Raw genomic sequence first — 22368 nt, 5'->3', positions numbered from 1 at the left:
CCGGAAGCTTGATTGACTGATTATGTCTGTCTTTACAGCTTGGTACAGTCGTGTACAGTCTGTGCTGTCTCTGGTATGAACATGTACACTGCCCTCTGCTGGTTACAGTGTGTAACTACATAGTTTAGAAGTTGGTGTGGCTGCTATGGATGCTGAAGACAGTACGTGATGAAATCATTTAAATTAAATAATTATAATATAGTTCAAACGACTAAACACAGACGTATGCACGGTGTCAAATGTATTGTAGAAATGCTACGTTTACAACAAATAGAGATTTTCTTTTAAGAATAATTTAAACTCTATCTTGCTCTACATACCCCGGTACGGTAGGTGGCGGTATGCACCTAAAAGTTGGTATTGCAGTCACAATTAAAAAAAACAGACGTAACTACGAACCACGTTTGTAAGTGCTGGTCACGTGGCTTTTTCTTTTTGTTTTTACGTTTTGCCTCGATACATCTTGCCGCGATATTTCAGACGTGAAAGGTCGACACTTCGCGAGCTTCAACAACAGTTTGCTAACGTGTTTATCTCGAGACTTTCTCACCGCCCCTGTCGGTTTACTGAAAGGCTCCGACTGGTCCTGTTAATCCCGGAGAATAAGCGCACAGCCCGGCTCTCAGTTTAGCTTTCTCCAGCTGCCGAGCGTTCATTTACTGAAAAGGTTATCCCGGGTGAAATTAGCGAGCTTTTGTGGCACGAAATAGGTCACGCAGCGTCTTGTTGACAGCGGAGTCTGATTTCTGTCCTCTCCCGCCGCCTCCTCCTGCGGGTCCGCAGACGTTAACGGTCGCACGGACGATGGTTTTACTGAGAAACCTCCGTCCGCCCACCGAGGGAGTGCGGCACGAACAAGCCGAGACCACAGTGGTGATGGACGGCCATAAGCTGGGCTGCGGCACGCTGTACGTCGCCGAAGCGTAAGTGATGCACGTGGCGCTTGTTTGTGTCCCTAAACCGCCGTGTTCAGTTTTAGAGTAGCGTTTAATCAGTGTTTAATACAGAACTTGCGTTTAATTTGACCAATATACAGGATAGAAAGTGTAATAATAACAGACAAAACATGGCCACTCCTCGAGCTAACTACTTCCGGAGTAGTCACTTTCAAAATAATTAGAAAAACGTTTAAGTACCTACAAATAATAATACAAAATTGCAAAAATACTCTGTTACAAGAAAAAATCCTATATTGAAAATGTATATAAATATAATAACAATACATTTACTTTAAAGTAGTTTTAGTCAATCGGCAGGAAATTAATGTTAAACTATTTTGATAGTCTGTTTTGTTGAAAGAGCAAACATAACATAAACATTAAATATATTTACTAGTTCCAGCTTCACAGATGTGAGCATTTGATGCTTTTCATTGTCATTTATATTAAGCTGAATGGGAGATTTCACCTTTGGCTGTGGAAAAATTACAACAGGCATTTTTTATACTATCTTTCTGACATTTTGTAACTTACGCAGGTAATTGATTAATAAGAGAAAATACTGATTAGTTTTTGCCCAAAACAATCAGTGAATTTGTAATAAAGGTTGAAGGTTTCCAAAGTCATGAAAACTATTGAACGTGTTTGTGGGTCCTGCAGCTTTGTCATCTCCCTCTGTTCCCATGTTTCCTGCCACTGTCAAATGTCATTAAATGCACCTCACATTATGTGCTGCACCCTTTATGAACCAACAACAGCTGTGCATTTGTTTCCGTGCAGGCGTCTATTGTGGTTCGACGGCTCTGGGATGGGTTTCTCTCTGGACTACCCCACCATCGGCCTGCACGCCGTCTCCAGGGACGTCAGCGCGTACCCAGAGGAGCACCTGTACGTCATGGTCAACGGAAAACTCACAGGTGAGAGTGACACAAAGTATAACATTTGATATCATAATAGGGGGCCAATTGATGACTTTTTACCGTGGCCTGTTTGAAGTCTGCTACTTGCGGTTCCTTCATCTAAAACGCATTTTATTCTTTTGTGTGGAGAACTGTTCTGTTCTGTTTCTGAGGGAGTTTGTGGGAACTTAACCTAACACACGCAGAGACTAAGAGACTATGAGCAGGTCACCACTTTGTTTCTATGTTTACATGCAATGTCTGTTTGGTGGCTCATTCTCAAAACTGTGTAATGCACATAGACTGTATATAAGAAGTGGACGTAGTCATCATTACGTCATCCTTTGGTTTGTGAACTGCTGTTATGAAGCCTCGGGTTCGGCATTGCCATCTTGGATTACGGCCCTCGCCATGTTATTTTTTTGCAACCAGTGAACAGAAGTTATCATATTTGGAATGTAGAGGAGGGACGTAGAGACGCCGTATACGTCTCTGGTAGTGACCTGTCAATCACAGTAAGCCTGCCCTAAAGCATCCCCTGCTTTATGGTCTGTTTGACTCTAAATGGACCATAATTTACTAAATGAACATCATGCTGTAGACTTGAAACTAGACTTGAAATTAGAGATTGAGACCATAAACTCATGTTTACAATGTTTACTGAGGTAATAAATCAAGAGAGAAGTAGAGTCATTTTCTCATAGACTTCTATACAACCAGAGGAGTCGCCCCCTGGTGGTCACTATAGAGAATGCCGCTTTAAGACACTTCTTTTAAAATCTTTTTATCGATTTTACAAATACTTTAGACAGAGGAAGAAACAGGACTACCCCCCAAAAAGTTGGGATATACAGGATATTACATTCAGTCTGTTAGTTCACTATTTGGATTGCAGCATCTTTCAAATAGTTTATGAAAGGTTTCCAGGTCTCTTCGAAGGATTCATTGGAGTCTCTAAGTGAGAATCTGATCTTTTCAAGTTTTATATGATTTAAGATCTCTATTAACCAACTGTTATGTGAAGGCAGGAGAACGTGTTTCCACTTGAATAGTATGAGGCGTCTAGCTAAAAGTGTCGTAAAGGCCAGGATGCGTCGTCCTGTCGACGGCAGATCAAGTACTTCAGGCGGCTGAGTTCCAAATAATGCTGTTCGGGGTCAAGTTTTCTACCTAGTACTGTCCCAAGTGTATTGAATATTTGATCCCAGAAATCTTTTAAATTTGGGCACGACCAAAACATATGGGTATGGTTGGCAGGTGACTGTTTGCACCTATTGCAGCTGTCATTCATATTCGGGTAGATTTTAGCCAGACGGGCATTTGTGTAGTGTACACGAAACAAAACCTTGCATTGCAGCAGCCCGTGTCTCGCACAAATAGAGGAGTGGGATAAGGCCAGAATGCGAACCCAACAGTTATCGGATATTGGCTTACCAATTTCTCTTTCCCAGGTCTGTTTCAGATGAGATGTCTGGTCTGGGTTAAGGGAGTCAATAAGACCATAGATAGTTGAAATGGAGCGTTTTCGTGCAGGATCTAGAGTAAGCAAGGAGTCAATCAGAGATCCAGGGGGATGATTAGGAAAGTGAGGATATTCGGATTTAATGAAGTGTCTAATCTGTAGAAAGCGGAACAAATTTGATTTAGGCAGGTCGAATCTAGATGACAGTCCTGCAAAATCAATAAAGTCTCCATCTTTATAAAAGTCTTTAATTTTACGTAAGCCTTTGTCGCGCCATGTACAAAAGGTAGGGTCAGACACAGAAGGTGAGAATAAGTGGTTTCTAAAGACTGGAGCCAAAGTAGAAGGTTTGTCCAGTCCAAAATGTTTACGGAATTGTATCCAGATGTTGAGAGAGTTAGTAACTATTGGTTCCATTTGGGCCCACAGGGGGCCATTTCTTAGCCCATCATCCATCCAGTGACGTAGCTTTCCGATGTTGCAGGCCCAGTAATATTGGATGAAATTGGGTAGAGCTAAACCGCCTGACTTTTTAGAAGTTGTAAGACTGCTTTCTTAATGCGAGGGGGTTTATTAACCCACAGAAATGAAGAGATAGTCTGATCTAGTTGGCGAAAAAAAATGTTTTCATAAAGATTGGAATATGTTGAAACAGATATAGGAATTTGGGAAGAATTACCATTTTTATGAGGTTGACGCAGCCAATGAGGGACAGGGGGAGAGCGGACCAGCGGGTTATATCGGATTTACAGCTGTCAACAAGAGGACGAAAGTTCTTGGCGAAGAGATCTTTAAATGATGGTGTAATGACCACCCCTAGGTATCAAAATCCTTCCGTGGTCACCTTGAATGGAAAGAGAGATTGTGGTAGTGCCTTGGCTAACGCATTTATGGGGAGAAGTTCACTTTTATGAAAGTTTAATTTGTAACCCGAATATTTTCCGAATTCGAGTAGAATATCTTTGACAACTGAAAGGGACGAGGCAGGGTTGGTTTAAGACACTTCTTAAAGTTCAACCGGAGGTTGCCGCCTGGTAATGCATACCGGTTCATGTGAGACACCAGAAAGGGAAGCTTCTAACTGCTTTGGTATGTCTCGCCGTCATCTCGCAGGTGAGAACGGGACAGAAATGGCAGAGAGAGCGGCCGATGAGGAAAAAGACGACAGCAGTAACAGCGGCGATGATGATGATGAAGGAGTCATCACAGAGATCCGGTTTGTGCCCAGCGACAAGGTGGCATGTGAGTGATCGGATGAGAGTCGGACTGATTCTGGTCCTTTTACTAAAATATGTAATTTTTAGTTTTTTACTGCCTGAGCCAGGATCATATCTTCATGCTGATCAGTTGTTCATAACGTTTTCATGACCACGTCACAGCTCCACAAGTAAAGCACATGAGTGATCAGACAGAACGCATGTTAATCATATCAGATCCTCTGGTAAAACCAAAGATAATGTTATTGTCCAAACAAGTTGTCTTAACAACAAGTAGAGGCTGAAGTTTCTCTTACAGTTAACAGGAATTATTCTGCTATAAAAACTTTCCTTTGATTAATGCATTATTTTAATGATATGATATTCAACACCAGGACAAAATATCAGAGGAAAATGACTGCGACTGGATATGCAGTAGGTTTGGTGATACTCCTTATTTAATTGTTTTTCAGCAGCATTGTGGTAAAACATAACATACAGTCAGGTTTAATATAACCTTTGAGGACATCATTTAGAACAGAGGTCTTCAACAGGGGGTCTGCGAAATCTTTGGTTGATTAGACAATTTTTTTTTTTCAAAACATGAATCTGTCCATTATTTTAATAGTTCAATAATTGTATGAGCGATAACAGGTATGTTTATGCATGGCAGCGGCATTATTAGGCCATCACTCATTTTAGTTTCCAGATTTATGTTTAAAATAACGTCTTTGAATAGCTTGTATGCATGATTATCATGCAAATGACAGACAATGTTGATATTGACATTGGTATCAGTTGACAAGGTATGTTTCTAAATGGCAGTGGTTTAAAATAAAAACATGAATATATGAAACTGTGTATTATTTGAATAGCTTAGTATTGAATGCATAATAACAGTTTATACATGGCACTAGGCCCAGTTTAATATAAAACACAATTTTATACAATATATCTAGTCGGGGGGCCTTGCTCCATCTCTCTATCAGTTTGGGGTCCTTGGCCTGAAAACGTTGACCCCTGATTTAGAAGCAGATACATGTAACACAGGAAACGGAGCATAGTGAGTGTTTACACTTTAAATTACAGATTCTTGAATTGACCACAGGGGGGCAGCACTGCCTCTAATGTGTGTGTGTGTGTGTGTGTGTGTGTGTGTGTGTGTGTGTGTGTGTGTGTGTGTGTGTGTGTGTGTGTGTGTGTGTGTGTGTGCGTGTGCGTGTGCGTGCGTGTGTGTGTGCGTGTGTGCGCACCATGCAGTGGAGTCCATGTTCTCAGCGATGTGCGAGTGCCAGGCGCTGCATCCCGACCCAGAGGACGACGACTCCGACAATGACTTCGAAGGAGAAGAGTACAACGTGGAGGAGGCGGGTGAGGAAACGCGCACACACGTTCTCAGTTTGTGAGCAACGGGTCAACAGTGTCATAAGACTTAACGCTTTCTAAATGAATCTTAATTTCCCGATCTGTAAAAGGAACTCTCAGTAACAGAAACGGCACCGATCCCAGCAGACATTGGGCGAAGGCAGGGCTCACACATAGTGAACAATTAACTGATCAAATAAATACGACAGATTTCTGTGTCAAAAAAATGAGATTAAGTCTTGAATACAGTTTTTCAAAAGATAAACATCATTTTTTTTTTTTTGATTGGTGAATTGAAAAAGCTGTCTGACAATAGAAACTTGTAAAGCATGAAAGTGAAGACAGCTGTATGGTGAGCAATCTGTAAGACTACCTGCTACTACTTCTATCAAATATACTCATACATATACTTGTATGTGTATTTGCTGCTTGTTCTACTCGGGATGTAGTGAATAACTATATCGTGAACATAGAGTACAAATAGTGTCATCATCATCAACAGAAGTAAAGCCTGCAGCAGCACCCCCCCCCCCCCCCTTCTTTTTTATTGTTTTTGTTTACTTTTATATTTGCACACCTCCCACTTTGTGTTGAACCTGCTGCACTCTCCTCTCCTCCCTATAACAGGCTGTGGACTGACTTTAATAATATGACGTGTTCTCCTTCTGTCTGTTTGTCTCCCTGCTCGTCTGGACTGTGTGGTTGCAGAAGCAGGTAAGATGTCCAGCATTCACACAAACACGACTAAACGCCTCCCGTTGAACCTTTGCAGAACAAAACAATGATCAAAAACACTGAATGTTGGCACTGAATGCTTTTTCAGATTTTGTAGGACTTTAGTTTGTAGGTGGAAAAAAATGGTCGGGCAGCAACTACTTTGTGCCGATGCAAAAGCAGAAACTGTAAATGTCTTTTCTGAAGTATCTGTATTCTGTATTCTGTATTCTGTATTCTGTATTCTGTATGGTATTAGCAAAAGTCTCCAGTTTATACTTTCTACTTTTTACTTGTTGTTTTCATTGTTGTTGTTTTTGACGGCTAGCAACCGTGCAGAGATCCAAATAAACAATATTCGTTAACTCTTTACTCAAAAGCTTACTTCACACGGTAGCTGGATACTCGCAATGTCCCGAGATCACGCAATCGCATGAAAACCCATCTTGTCAGGCTTCAACTAATTACTTTTGTGTTCAGTAAGCCAGAGCACGGACCAATCAGAGTCCTTTGAGGACCTGTGGGGGTCTCTGGGGGTCCGAGACCTCTTGATTGACACTTCAAATGATCAGAAATTTCGAAGTGGTCTCTAAAATCACAAGACCATTATGTTATTTGCAATAGTCATTCAAATTAATTTTTGAAAGCTTACAAATGCCCAGCAGTTTTCATTATTAAATAATAAATCAAGAGAGAAGTAGTCATTTTCTCATAGACTTCCATACAACCAGAGTCGCTCTGGATCTGAGAGAGAATGCAAGTTTAGGGCTCTTCACGATTGGCTTCACTTTTCAGAACCAGAGGTTTATCACACCATCTGGTGGTCAGGTTACTTTAACCTTCCTATATTTATATGCCGTATTTAAACATAAAAAATGCTTTAATTGTAAATAGAGATCAAGTAAAGTTTTGCTTTATTCTCTACCAAGCACATGTCTGCTGTTTTAAAGCCTGCGTCTCCTCCACCACAGAGCATGGCCACGCTGACGTCCCCACCTTCTACACCTACGACGAGGGTCTGTCGGCGCTCACGCAGGAGGGCCAGGCCACGCTGGAGAGGCTGGAGGGGCTGTTGGCCCAGTCGGTCGCTCAGCAGTACCACATGGCCGGGGTCCGAACCGAAGAAGCCAACGGCGAATTCCAAGGTTTGAGTCCGCGCGCGCGCGCACACACACACACACACACACACACACACACACACACACACACACACACACACACACACACACACACACACACACACACACACACACACACACACACACACACACACACACACACACAGCCTGGTGATTGTAGAGACTGGGGATGAATAAGAATGGACCATATTGATAATTAACTCAAATCTTAAGTTCAGAGCATTTATACTGCACCTGCAACGAGATGACACTGATGGAAAAGATCTCTATAATTTACTGTTTGACTAATGAAGCTTGTGTATGACCTTAAGTTGTATCATCTGATACTCTATTAGTTCTTCACTCCTACATCTCCTCAGATTAACAGCGGAATATTCAATATGTTCATTAAAAAGGCAATTTGTACATTAAACGTGACATTTTTTAAATTTAAAATTGAGAATGTTGCTTCTTTTTGTGATTTAAATGTTTATTATTCAATGAGTGACACCAGTTCTTTAAGTCAACATTCCAGACCTTGATCACACACCCATTGACGGGACATATACGTTCTTGGAATGTCTGTACATATTGGATTCAAAGCTCTCACTTTTGGGTTTGCCAAGTGAAGCATGCGCCCAGCTCCTGTCTGGAGCGTCTGGGCCGGTGGGGTGGGCTCTGCGCTCTAGCGGCAGCTGCCCCTGGTTTCTCTTACCTTTTTAAACAGTTCACCCAAACATTTGCTCACAAACAAATCAAAAGCAGTTGAGATTTCCTCCTGCACAATGTCATTTCCCCCAAGTGAATTTGAGGTCCACTGTTGTGCTGCAGAGTCTACACGGCACAAGAGTGTCCGGAGCTTGTTGTTTTTAGGGAGAAATAAATAGTTTGGGGGGATTTGAAGTTTAATCTTTAAGCTTAATTGTTTGAGAAGCGCTGTGGTCAGCGTTCTTTGCTCTCAGTTTACCACCAGCCGGTCGCCGTAGCATTGCTGCGTGAAACTGCTGTGAGATCTTCTGCAGTGGGACACTCGCTGGTTCTTTGCCTTTGCCTTTACTAAGTGCACGGGGTAGTGTACAGAGTAGTTTTTGGGCTGCTATTTATTTAATCTGGGTCGAGTAAATAAACAAATATTGCGGTATTTGATCGGTAGTCTGCAGTGTTTTAACTCCAGCTCGCTTGGAAAGTCGTCCAAGGTGGTACAATAAATAAGTACCAGATACTATCTGCAGGATTTGCTCATGGAAAACCAAAGAAGAGCAAGTGGAGTTAAGTAGAGCCGTGCCGTATTGGCATAAGTGTGGCATAAGGTTTTAATAGCAGCCCCATAATAATGTTTAAACAATGGAGGGTCCAACACACCTCTGCTTTTGTGTTTTTGCAAATCAACCTTTGATATTCAAAGTTTTTATTCTAATATAAATGATACAATATTAGACTCATGTTTACAATGTTTACTGAGGTAATAAATCAACAGAGAAGTAGTCATTTTCTCATAGATTTCTATACAACCAGAGGAGTCTGTAGAGAGAATATACGTTTCAAGACACTTCAGCATTGGCTTCACTTTTCAGAGATTGACACCTGATTTAAAGTAAAAAAAAATGTAGAGAGAAGGAAACGTTTCCAGCATTCAATAGTTTGTTTGAATTCTGTGAAAAACTGAGAAATGTAGCTTCACCGAGATCTGAAGAAAAAGCAATTCAAAGAATGAAGACTATTGGATGCTTTGTTGTGTTCTGTTACACATATCTGCAGTGAGAAAGAAAAACACAACAGCTGATCTCACTAGATTTTGTTTATGGGATGCTGTTAAAATTGAGTGTGCTTGTTGTTGTTCACAGACGGCATGGAGGTGGATGCAGCAGAGTTGGAGGCCGGTCAGTTTGAGGATGCAGACGTCGAGCACTGGTAACGACAACAGTGAGACTTTAAAGTGTAATAAAAGATATCACAAGCAGCAAGAACAGAACCTTAAAATGATGATACAACCTCAAAAAACATCTTTGTAAACACACGATTGATGAGAATGTGAGCGGTCTGGTTCATTCATGCGTTATCTGACTCTTTCTGTAGATGGAAGGCATCTCAGCAGCCAGTTGAAGCACTGATGCAGTGTTGCATCATGGGATTGGAGGACAGCAGCACTTCTCTTAAGCTCTTACTCGTACTCTCTTCTCAAACAAACCTTTTCCCCCCATGTACTTATCATCATCTCGCTAGTCTTTTTTTGTAGCTTGCTACATTTCCTCTCGTTGCATCGGAGCTCACGTGTTGCATGTTGTTGTTTTTCTGCTCGCATTCATCTCTACTAATTTGTCCAAACCATATGAATAAAGTTTGCCGTAAACAGTCAGATCAGCTACTGTACACTATTGAGATGCAGCCCTGAAAGGCCAGATCCCGGTAACTGTAAAAACAAAACTATGAGTTTCTGTTTTGTACCTAACGACCAATTTAATATCTGATTTTCCTGCAGAGGAAAACAAATGTCTTTGTATTAAAATGTCAATAAATGCATAGTTTTTGTATCACTTTTGTTTTTGTTCAATTTCTTCTGATTATATCGAGGGTTAAAAGCCTTAACCAACAATATTTAGTTATATAATACAATATGAGGGGGAGGGGTGGTGCAAATAGGGCTGTGCATTGGCAAGAATCTGGCCATATGATGCATATCGCAGGGGCGGGCCGTGCATTTTATACCTGGGCCCTCACTGCTGAAATATCACCTTATAACCACATGATGGTGCCACAGCTAGGGTTATTATTCGTTTCTTGGGCTGTAACTATATTTTATGTATTTGTATTAAACCGTTCGGTACGAGGCTTATAAACCGAATAATACTAGTGCATTTGGAAAATGCAGAAGCTTAAATTGTAGGAAATATGTTTTCTGCGCTCACTAGGAGACAGCGGTCTGTGTGAACTCTGAACCGGAACAAAAACAGCTGATGCTCTGCAAGTGTTCTGGAAGGCTAGGCTAACTAGCTTAACGGAAAAACAACAGCAGCAACACGCATTCTGCTACACACTCAGGCCATTCAGATATTAGATGTAAAAAAACGATTAATGTTAAATCCCAACTCACAAATCCGTTTCTCTTCCGATTTCAGCCATTGAGTGTTAAAAAACAAAGCTAGGTAAAAAAAAAAAATCTACACCAAGCTAAATGCAAAAAATATCATAATTTCATCCATATCTTTCAATTTGAACTCTTACTACTCCGACTAAGGAATAAGCCTCTGCTGTAAATTTCATTTCACAATAGTCACGTGCTCGCCCACTGACCAATCACAGCACACGCCGAATCTCACTGCAGTGCTGCTGCTGCTGCAAACAGAGCTGCACGTAATGCTGACGTAGTTGTAGGCCTGCAGGCCGCTCTGGCGCGTCAAAGAATGTCAATCTAAAGATCTGATTGGTTGAAGACTATGACAATCAACAATATCGTCCCCATTCACTTAAACTGCACATGGAGGCACTGGTGAGTCTGCAGGCCTGGGGCCTCTCTTCTACCTAGAGACACAGAGGTGAAATCTGATTGGATAAAAGCTCTACTTAAAACAAGCTGCAGTGGAAGCAGAGCAACTGAGGAAGACAGTAGCTGTGCAATGAGAAAATAAGATAATGGAAAAATATTTTTATAAATTATAATGCATATAAGAAAAAATGTAATGTATTTAAGAAAAAATATTAAATTATAAAATAGCTATAACTTTGTGATTCTGTTTAGGCCAGCAGAGAAGGCTTTGCAGGCCCTGACAGCCCACCACTGGCGTATCGTGATACAGGGGTTATCATTTAATATAGATTTTTTGTTATTTTTTTATCTTAATTTTAGGAACATTTTAATAGTATAAAGAACACCACCATATGCATACATTTAAGTAAAAAGTGTACAATCCCAGCAGTGGCATTTGCATTTCTCAGTCCCTGTAACATCAGACATCATAGCGCTACCTTTTTGTGCAATCTGAGCCACCGGCTGCTACCAATCTTTGCACGTAAACAAATTTTAAAAATCTAGGTTTTTGAGAATCCCTCAACGTAGCGATGTAGGAGTCGGTGGCTTGTAGCTAAGGTTATGGTTTCCCCATCTACGAGTATGCGATGGTCCCCAAGACATAGGTTTTGTCATCAGAGGGTGTACGCAAAGGTTCTGTACGGACATCCACGTACAGCCAATATGTACACCAAAAGTGGTAGCCTAGCAACCTGCGTAACGTGTGTGGAACGCGTCCTACAAGTGGAGCAGTAGGACTCTGCATGCATTCTATGATAGCCCAGAACGGACAAAACACCGTCTCTAGAGAGAGCCTTTCACATGTTTTATGTTACCTGAAGGCCACCGTAGTTCTCCGACACACTTGTGGAGCGGGATTCAGTCGGTTGTAATTTGCAACCTCACTGAGCAATCAATCGTTACTTCAAAATGGGGTCCATCAAGATGGTTTAATCTGCCTTTCCAGCTTTTTCCAGAGAATTCAAAGGCACCAGTTTTATCTGTGCGTACATGGACCCGTGTACTGTACATTCCTACACTGTGCTTGGCTCTGCAATGTCACATTAAGTATAGACACAAATTATTAAAGATACATTTTCTCTGTTAAGCATTTTTAAATGTGTTAAAAAAAGATTATACAAATAAAGTTTATCGCCATATCTGCCTAAAAGTGTAATCTGCCTAAAAGTCATGCAAGTACAGGGAAAACCCTTGTTAACTGATGTTTCAGTGACAGATATTGGACATTTCCAGTGTGTCATTTCAATAGTTGCAGAGGTGATTTTGGCTCCGGGGTGGTGATCTGAAAAAACAGAAGTGTTGATGTTTCTAAAGGATTTTTGGATCAGATGAGTGAAAACTAAATGATTTTTATGTTAAAATATGTGTCAATCAATTTGCACATGCTTTGTAAATGAGATCTATCTTACGAAGAACACTAAAATTAGACGCTAAGTTAGTTTTCTGTTTAGCTTCTAAAAAGTGCTCTTGAGGTCTTGAAGTCTTAAACAAAAGAAAGTTTTCTAACTTGTGACTAGAATCAGCTGTGGGTTAACAGTGTGTCAGTCAACATCCACCACATGTGCTCTGGGTTTGAAATGTCCACGTTCCTCATGTCCTCTTCTTGGTCTCTAGGGGGAGATGGAGAGAGGAAGACTTCCCCGACAGCAGAGGGACGAGTTTATCAAACAGCAGCACTGAGCTCATCATGCCTGCAAACGAAAACATGAAGAAGATGAACAATGTAAATGTTTAGAGAAGATTGGATCTGCTTTAAAGAACAAACTTTTACTTTTCTTTAGAAATTAGCAGATTTTAAAGAAATATTTCCTCAAGAACTGTACTGTACTTAAATCCAGTTTTGTGGTAGTTGTAATGTACTTGAACACTTCCATGTTATGCTACTTTATACTTCTACTTCACTATATCGCAGAGACAAATATTGTATTTTTTTACTCTGATTTGGATTATTAATACAAAATATATCATCTAATATATTATGACCTATGAATAAATTACCCAGCACTATATTAAGTAATTAAAATGAGCTTCACCTTTTCCATCTGCAATATTAAAGTGATGAAAACATAATTTATTAAAATATGATATACATTATTCTGAAATAGGCCATTCTGCATAATGAGGACTTTTTCTTGTACTACTTTAAGTATATGCGGATACTTCTGTACCTGCTGAAGTCAAGCAGGACTGTTACTTGTAACAGGTACTCTTACTCTGTAGTATTGCTACTTTTAGTCTAGTAAAAGATGTCAGTTTTTGATGATAAACCATTAACACGTAATTTCCTAAATATTTGATGTGTTTGTTCCAGCTGCCGTCAGAGAGAACGGGTTTGTTAGAGTTTTGTTTAAAGGGACAGTGTGTAACATTTGGGTGGGGGGTTATTGGCAGATATTGAATATAATATTCATAACTATTTAATCACCCGAAACTAATAATCGTATGCCATTTATATCTACGTAGGTAGCCAGTCGTCTTCCACGGAGTCCGCCATCTTGCACCGCCATGTTTCTACAGCAGCCCAGAACGGACAAACGAGAGCCAGTGTTAACCACTAACCACTAGATGCCACTAAAACGTACACATTGTCCCTTGAAGTGATTAATAAGTCTTCTTCTTGTTTTATTTCCAAATTATCAGATTTCTTTTTAACATAAAAATACTTTTTTGATGAGGAAACTGACATCAATATTGTGTTCGTTTTACGACCTGCAGGTTCCCTGATATCGGTGTGCATCAGTGGGTCTTACCCAGCAGCGGGCTCAGCCAGTAGACCAGGCAGTAGTCCAGGAAGGAGTTTCCACTGCAGGGGAACTGTGTGGAGAAGGCCAGCGCCGGGTTCAACACTGCTCCTGTCACACTTCCACCTGGACGCACACACAAACACACATTCATGAACTTTTGTAGGACCAAACCTGCAGCAACTGTCCATTCGTTTACAACTCCTAAACAGACACATTGAATGTGCTCTTAAAGTCGTGGTAGGAAGATGAATATTTATATTTTGAGTTCACCAATTTTAAAACAGCTAATAAGAGGCTACATACTAATTCTGTAGGTTGTTGCTTATAAAGTGTGTTCATGCTGAAAAAAGCTACAAAGAAGTCAGTATGTATCGTAAGTTTGCTTTTCTGATAAAGTGAAACAGGATAGTGAGTGCAAAAATGGTATGATTAGTATATATTATGTATTGTATCTACGAAAGTTCCGTCTGCAGATGGTGAGTTAAATATCTTCGAGATTCATCTTGTTGCCTTCGTTGGTTGGTTAGGTTTCGTTATGAGTGAGAACGTTTGGAGTTCAGGGTAAGCCAATCACAGGCCGAGTAAGGTATATCTTTGCCATAGTGGGGAAAAAATATTGCCCCTTGGCCAGTAAAAAAAAATACAATGCAAGGATAGATTAGCATTATTGTAGCCTACCGCGGAAGCCTAGTAAAAAAATAAAAGGTTGCATCTACCTTAATCCGTGATTTAATGCACCACCCTGTGAGCACACTCAGTGATCCAATCAAACACACCTATGATGTGACAAGGGTTGCTAACATGCTAAATGCCAAAAATGCTCACAGTACCTGCTTTCAGGTGTATTAGGCCTGTGAGGAGTGGGAGGCTGAGTGGACTGGTTATACTGGGACATAGAGGCTTAGTGGACTGGTTATAGCGGGACATAGAGGCTTAGTGGACTGGTTATAGCGGGACATAGAGGCTGAGTGGACTGGTTATAGCGGGACATAGAGGCTGAGTGGACTGGTTATAGCGGGACATAGAGGCTTAGTGGACTGGTTATAGCGGGACATAGAGGCTGAGTGGACTGGTTATAGCGGGACATAGAGGCTGAGTGGACTGGTTATAGCGGGACATAGAGGCTGAGTGGACTGGTTATAGCGGGACATAGGGGCTTAGTGGACTGGTTATACTGGGACATAGAGGCTGAGTGGACTGGTTATACTGGGACATAGAGGCTGAGTGGACTGGTTATAGCGGGACATAGGGGCTGAGTGGACTGGTTATAGCGGGACATAGAGGCTGCATAGAGGCTGAGTGGACTGGTTATAATGGGACATATAGAGGCTTAGTGGACTAGTTATACTGGGGCACAAAGGCTGAGGATGAGAGGGCACTTCAACATTTGCAAAAAAAGCTTTTGCACACTTGTTGCTAGTTTGCCATTGGCAGGCGTGCCTAAAGTTGCCTTCCCCTGCTTTAAAGTTACAAGGGTTTACTTTTAGCCTTTTAACTTAAGTAGGCTAAAATATTCAAGTAGCCTACTTTAGCTGGCGAGCAGTTTTTAGTTCAAATGTATAAGATTTGTTTATTGTGTGGATGGGTAAAGTATGAGGCCAGCATTATGTCATTATTTATCATTTAACTATCAATTTATTCAGCAAGAAACTGAAAATTGTGCTATCTCAGACTCATACACCACTATCATCAAAGAGGAACAAGTGAATAGAGTAGAGTCAGCGTCATACCTGCATAAACCACTGTCGCGATGACCGCAGCCACCGCGTGCACGCGGTATTTCTCCTCCACCGTTCGCGTGTGCGTTATGGCGGTCTGAACCGCAAAGGTGCACGCGAGCTCCACCGCGGCGGCCTTGGGCAGCGGAGCGCGGATGGCGCTGATGCACCTGTAGCCGAGCAGCTTGTGCCGTGCGTGTAGTCCCGACAACCCGACACCCCAAATCCCCGGCACCGCGACTCGCGCGGCGGCCGCCGCGGCAAACTGGCACGCGATTCGCCGCAGGGCGCACCCGCCCGACAACCTCGCGTGGTACGCGTGCTCGAGCGTTCCGGAGGGGTTGCCGATGGCCCCACCGAAGGTGAGCGCGTGGACCACGGCCGCCAGGTATGTGAAGGTGAGCGCGAGGCGAGGCTCGATCCCGCCCACGTCGGACAGCAGCTTTAGCTCATGGGTGCAGCAGCACAGCTGGAAGGTGGACACGAGCTCCACCGCGTACACGGAGAGCCCGGTGTCCGCGAGGGCCCTGGTCATCAACCTGCGGGTCGCGTCGCTCAGCGCGACGATCCCCGTGAGTACCGACAGAGACACCGCCACGTCCGCTGTCATGTTCGCGGCAGGTCCGCGCTCTGTGTCGGCGGATTTTCCGTGCCTTCAGCCGCTGACCTTCCGTTGTGTGCCCGCTGCCGCTGCTGCTGCCGCTATCGCTGTATGCCGCTTCCTCTGTCCGATGGAAGCCTCTGCTGTGCGGGGCTTTCTGGGGCTGCTGCTTTATCCCGGAGGATGCACGGGCTTCAGTCCCGTTAACTCACATGGTGCGGAAGTGCCTGAACTCCGCAGTTTTCCTCCTCCTCTCCCTCCCTTTGTCCCCTCTTTTCCTTTCCCATCTCCTCCCTCATTAGCCCCGGCCCCACTCTCCTCTATCCTCCTATTCTCTGATTTCTTGCCGTTCCTCTCCCTTATCACTCCCCCGTCGTCTCATCCCTCTCTGCACGTCCTCTTCCTCAGTCTTCATCTGGTTTACATTTGACTCCAAATGGCATATGCAGATTTATCCCACAACTGATTATGTTGAGCCAGAGTTGTGTACATTATTTGATTATTTTGTTACAATGTGTGTACAAACAATTTAAAAGCAGGTACAAAATCCAAAATAATGTCACTGTTGAGCAGCAGACAAGTTAGACTAAGCTGAATCATTTTGGGGAAACACTAACTGGTCTGTGGATGCTGTCATGGAATTAAATAATTTAAAGTATATATTATTATATGTTTCAGATAATTAATAAGAGATGCGTGTCATGTCAGAGTTCCCCATTCTTTCTTTAAGATGCGACTACTTAAAACCTGAGAGGATATGGGTACCTCATGGCGTCTTTCTCCCATGCCATGCTCTTGGCACCAGCTGTCTCTTCACTCCTCTTGGTGTACAGGTCGGGACTGAATGGGTCAGGTTGTGGATTGTGTAAGAAGAAGTTTTCTCCCTGCTGACAACTGAAAGTCATTGTTTCAGGTCTTCAGGTGCTGTGGAGCTCTCAGACCTGAGGTCAGAGGTTAGAGACGTTCCACAGGACAAGCTCGTCCTCACAAACACATTTACAGTAAGGCAGGAGTTGGCCTCCCTAGGGAGCTCGAAGGTGTAAGAGTCACTTTCCCTTTTGGTGATGATAAGTTCTTCTGCACTTCTGTGTGTGAGAGAGAGAGAGAGAGAGAGAGCGAGAGAGAGAGAGAGAGAGAGACATAAAGTGTGAACGTATCTACGTTTGTGATTGGGTAGAGTAAGAGAGAGATAAGAAAAAATAAATACAATAAATATATCTCAAAGGAATTTCACACTGTCTGTTTTTAAAGTAGCACATCACAGACATGTCTCTTTATTCTGGTGCTACCTGTATTGGTGAGAAATAGTTGCCTTAGAATTCCCCACATCACTCACATTAAAGGAGCACTCTAGAATATTTTCACTGAAGTAAGGGGACTTGCACAAGACAGATTTAAAAAAGAAAAGGCAAAATCAAATTAGATCTTCAAAACAGCTGGTTCCTACATTTTCCCACAATGCGGCCTTATAGCATCCTATGTTTAATTTATAACTCCCACTGATTCATGTTCATAGTTTGGGTACTGGAATATACGTTTACATGCTTTAATGCTTAAAGAAAACATTACTTTTCTGTCTGAATATACCTGTATTCACCACTGTGTGAAACGTTTTACACTTGTCTCTTTAAGCCCCCCTCCTAAAAAAGTTCAGTCTGCTCTGATTGGCTAGCGAGAACAATTTGGTGCACCTTTGCAAATGTAGTTCTAAAGCCATGGCTATACTCAGATGGGGACAGAATATTGTAATGAGCCTGCATGTGACATAGGAAGAGGAGCCAAATCTGATTGGTTTGTTGAATTACATGTTTTCTGATGCAGGCAGCTAAAAAACAACTGACTGGGTTGTTTTATTTCATAGTTTGCGGGTTGGTAGCCACTCAAGATACTCAAATGTATGTACACAAGCACTGTAAAAGTTTGTTATGATTTTTCTCCTTTTAACATATTTTGAGATAGACAGCAATAGCAGGAAGGTCTGAGTATCATCATTGCATGGAGGAAAAATCCAAGGTTTTTTCACTCACTATGAGAGAAACAACAATTTCTAAGAGCATCACAAAGTTGTAGAAGTAAACACAAAGCAGCCCAAGCTGACCAGTCACAGTCCCGTGTGGTATTTATGATTTATTTCCTCAATACCTTTTTCAAGTTGTGTAGATGTCGCCACTAGATGTCGCTGTCTCTCTATTCTCCTCATTTAGTGCGGTACCTTCATAATGTTAATGAACACGTGTGCTGTGAGGAGACAATACATGATGCCTTCAAGGATTCAACAACTGGTTATTGTTTTGCTGGAATAGAAATCAAAATGATGTCTAAATAGATTTTTTCCAAAGGACGTTCCCCATTAATGTTTTTCTTATCTGAATTGAGGGTCCAAGGAAAAGTCGTATTCTGTACAGAATGTAAAGTCCCTTGATATACATTATATTTTACTGGATATTATATTAATTATATGTAGTTTAATGTATGTTCAATATATGTAGATCACATTATTATTATAACTATTATCATGATTATTTTAATTGATTAAACTTTGCAATATTTATCTTTACACCTCAAACGTTCTTTATTTACTATCTTTTCCCTCATCTTTGTCTTATTAATGAGTCATGTGATATAAAGTACTTGTGGTAAATTATATTCTTTATAAATTCTTTTTTTCTATAAAGTTTTTGATCGATGGTGGGAAGTAACACCTACTAAAGTATTGTAGTCTACTTAAGTACAACTTTGAGGTACTTGTTCTTTCCTTGAGTGTTTCCATTTCTTGGTACTTGATACTTATACTCTAATTTAGCTCCACCGTTACATTATGGCATTGCTACTTTTTTGACGTAAAAGTACTTTGTCCTCCACTGAATGTCACTAAACAAGACAATAAAGCAGAAATATTTTACCCAACCAGAGTACTCATTTAAACATCACTAAATCTGAGTACGTTTTTATCTTATTATATCTTTTTTTCCATGCAGTGGACATCCATGAGAGCATGATCTGTAAAAGCTGTCTTTTTCAAATACCAATTGCGTTGGTATCTAAATATATAAGCTAAAAACATGTGAGTCACCCACTGGCCGAGTTACACCTGAATGTAACGTCCTCAGCCAGAGTTTAGAGGTAAGCTGCAATGTTGACTTTCCCCCGACGGCTGTGAACGCCTCACCGCTCGCTCTCGAGCAATGAGCCGCGCCCCGCCCCGGACTCTGTGCGCACCGGCCAATCGGCGGCAGGTGGTCATACCAGTAGCCAATGGCGTGTCCGGAGCGCCGTTGAAGGGGGCGGGTGTTTCTGTGCAGCAGGCTTCTCCGTGCCTAGCTAACAATAGCCTGGAATCGGCAAGTTTACTGTTAAAATCCAGCCAGGAGGGCGATAGAGCGGAGCGGAGCTGAACCGGGAGGAGAACAGAGTTTCACCGAATACACGAGACGTTGTGTCCCGGTGTCGGAAAATTATCACGCCGCATTCTGGGATTTTTACATTTTTGCAAACAGACAAGTGGTGAGTGAGCCTTTTCCCACTTTGTTCCTAAACCCTTAAACGTAGCCGTTCATCTCCGTTCTCAGCCGGGCATGGTGCGGTTGGGAATGAGGGGCTCGTTTACCCGTGAATAGGAAGGGGAAAATGCTTTACTGTAGGCTGGCTGGGTGGGGTGGGGGGGGGGGCACCACACTATTATTCTGTATCTGCATCCATATATTAACGCCCCGGTACCAAGCAGGCCCCGCACACAGCCGGCTCGAAGTCAGCCACGACGAGGTTATTACAGTCCGATGGTGGATGTTTGGTGCCATTATATATATTTATATATGTTTTATGTGTAGGTGTCCTCCCAGTTTACCAGATGGCTCTGATAAAATGGGAGTTTCTGCTGGTCAATACGTGAACACGGCAGGGCGAGTATGGAATGAATGAAAGAATGACTGGATGAAATAAATCCACTTTACCAATCTCTGAAACGTACCACAAAGTCTGACGTGATTCATCAGCAAGTCCACGCGAGTCCGAAGCCTCTCTGTTGCTGCCCGAGAATAGAAAATGATGTAGTTTATGTCTAAGCTCTTATAATATGTACTAAAGTGTTTGATCCGCTCATATCATCTCGTAAATGATCTGTTGTAAGATTAATTTAATATCCAGTGGCGCAAAGTAACTATTCTAAATGCATCTTAAGTACAATGTTTAGGTACTTTAACTTAATTAACTGGATAATATTCATTTTCTGCTACAGTATACTTCTCTTTCACAACATCTTAGAGGCAAAAACTGTATTTATTTTTTTACTTTTACTTCTTTTATTTGATGACTAAAGTTCCTTGTTACCTTGCGGATGGATTTAATAAAACATAAAATAATAAACAAATACATTCTGAATAAATAATTGAATCCTAGGAGGAAATTGACAAGCTTCCCCTGCATTATTTAAAGTCTATAGAATTAGCCCCACCTTAGATGCACCATTAGAGCGATGAGCACGTGAATGCATCAATGATTATAATCCAATAATAGAATATAGATATTATTCTTCACAATGAGTACTTTTACTTTTGGTACTTTTAAGTATATTTTGATGTTAACGCTTTTATTTATATTTGATTGCAGGGCTTTTACTTGTTACAGAGTATTTGTACACTGTGGTATCGCTACTTTTACATAAGAGAACTTCTTCCACCACTGTTAATTGTACTGCTTCCTGCAGATTCACATCACCTGCTGTATCATTAATCACTGTAAAGTAGTAGTTTTCTACGGTGCGTTCACAGTAATCTGTCATTAATGTACTGGGGCTCTGTCCGGTCATACAGCTGAGTTGGGCTGGCGTTGCCCTTTGCTCCCTGTTATAAAAAGTGTATTTCCTCATCTGAGTGACCGGTTTCCAGGATAATGCAAAGCTGTAAGGAAGCTGCTTAAACAAGTGTTGGTGGCAGCCAAAAGACAAACCCAGTCAGAGAGCTCCAGCACCTCAGTCTGAAAACCTCTGCTGTAGCTCACATGTGTGTGAATTGGAATGGAGCCTAGTTGAACTAGCTTAGACTCCACTGAAGTGAGTGTAGCACAATATTACATGTATTCATTCTATTCGATATTTGATGGTTCCTACAGATAAATTAATTATATCTTTCTTATATTTGAGCCAAGGATTAGACGTTCAGCTGTTGTGTCGATGCTCGTTTCCATTCATATGAAAGAATGATAAATTAATTATTATAATGACGTATGTTCTTGGTCCTGATAGAAAAGATTGGGTTAACACAGTGAATCCTGATTTTCACTCATGTTAGACTAGAAACATTTGATTAACCGGCTACTATTTTGATAATTGATTTGTGGTTTGTCATTTTTCAAGCGGAAATGGGGAAAATTCCCTAATTTCAGGTTCCTTTCTGTGTTGGCCCAGCCTCGGAAAAAAAAGGCTTCACTGGTTCCCAAATAATGCTTATGACAGGGCATCATGTGATGGACCCGGAAGTTGTGATTCTATGCCTTGAACACTACCTTACATTATCTTTAAAGCCCAGTACTCTGAGTGCTTGATCTATTGGGTTATGGTTTAAGGGCGGTGGCGGCGCAGCGGTTGCCATGGAGACCTGGGAGTGACCAGAGGAGTGTTTTATGACCCCATGTGAAGCATGAGGCCACTCAGTCGTTGCTTTGACACCTCGACAGCATGAAGGCGAGAGAGAGAGAGAGAGAGAGAGAGAGAGAGAGAGAGAGAGAGAGAGAGGTTAATGACCCATTTGGTTACTGTGTGTGTGTGTGTGTGTTTGTGTTCCTTTTGGGCTCTGTCTCACCTGTCATTGAATTTTTAACAGTTCGTGTTGACCTGCTGACCTACAATAGAGCTACTTACTGCCACACACACACACACACACACACTTTCTCAACACTTTACCTCACAAACGTGTTAGCAAACAGTTGTGTATTTACACATTCATCACCTTCAGAGCAACATATTATCTTATTGTCCACCAGACTGAATGTGTGACATTCACTCTCTTCAGCTGCTAAATGCTCCTCTGTGTCCACTAGTCTCTAACTGTGTCTGCTGTTTACTGGTGAGCAGGTACACAGGCTTTTTACAGC

At 41.7% G+C, this 22368-nt stretch overlaps 2 protein-coding genes across 2 annotated transcripts; one reads left to right on the top strand and one right to left on the bottom strand.

The window, feature by feature from the left end:
* Positions 1–397: 397 nt before the first annotated feature.
* Positions 398–9607, top strand: clns1a (chloride channel, nucleotide-sensitive, 1A; the record flags this gene model as incomplete). Its single annotated transcript, XM_079165924.1, has 6 exons — positions 398–923; positions 1719–1855; positions 4413–4541; positions 5756–5866; positions 7546–7719; positions 9537–9607. The coding sequence occupies exons 1-6, from the start codon at positions 805–807 to the stop codon at positions 9605–9607; spliced, it is 741 nt and encodes a 246-aa protein (XP_079022050.1). The 5' UTR covers positions 398–804.
* A 3201-nt stretch (positions 9608–12808) lies between these two features.
* Positions 12809–16290, bottom strand: aqp11 (aquaporin 11; the record flags this gene model as incomplete). Its single annotated transcript, XM_079166656.1, has 3 exons — positions 12809–12909; positions 13969–14085; positions 15693–16290. 3 exons carry the CDS (start codon positions 16288–16290, stop codon positions 12809–12811), a joined length of 816 nt encoding a protein of 271 aa, XP_079022782.1.
* Positions 16291–22368: the final 6078 nt, after the last annotated feature.

Source organism: Pholis gunnellus (genome assembly GCF_910591455.1).
Source record: "Pholis gunnellus genome assembly, chromosome: 9".
Lineage (NCBI taxonomy): Eukaryota > Metazoa > Chordata > Actinopteri > Perciformes > Pholidae > Pholis > Pholis gunnellus.
The sequence above is the reverse complement of the archived record's forward strand: the minus strand, read 5'-3'. Positions and strand labels throughout refer to the sequence as shown.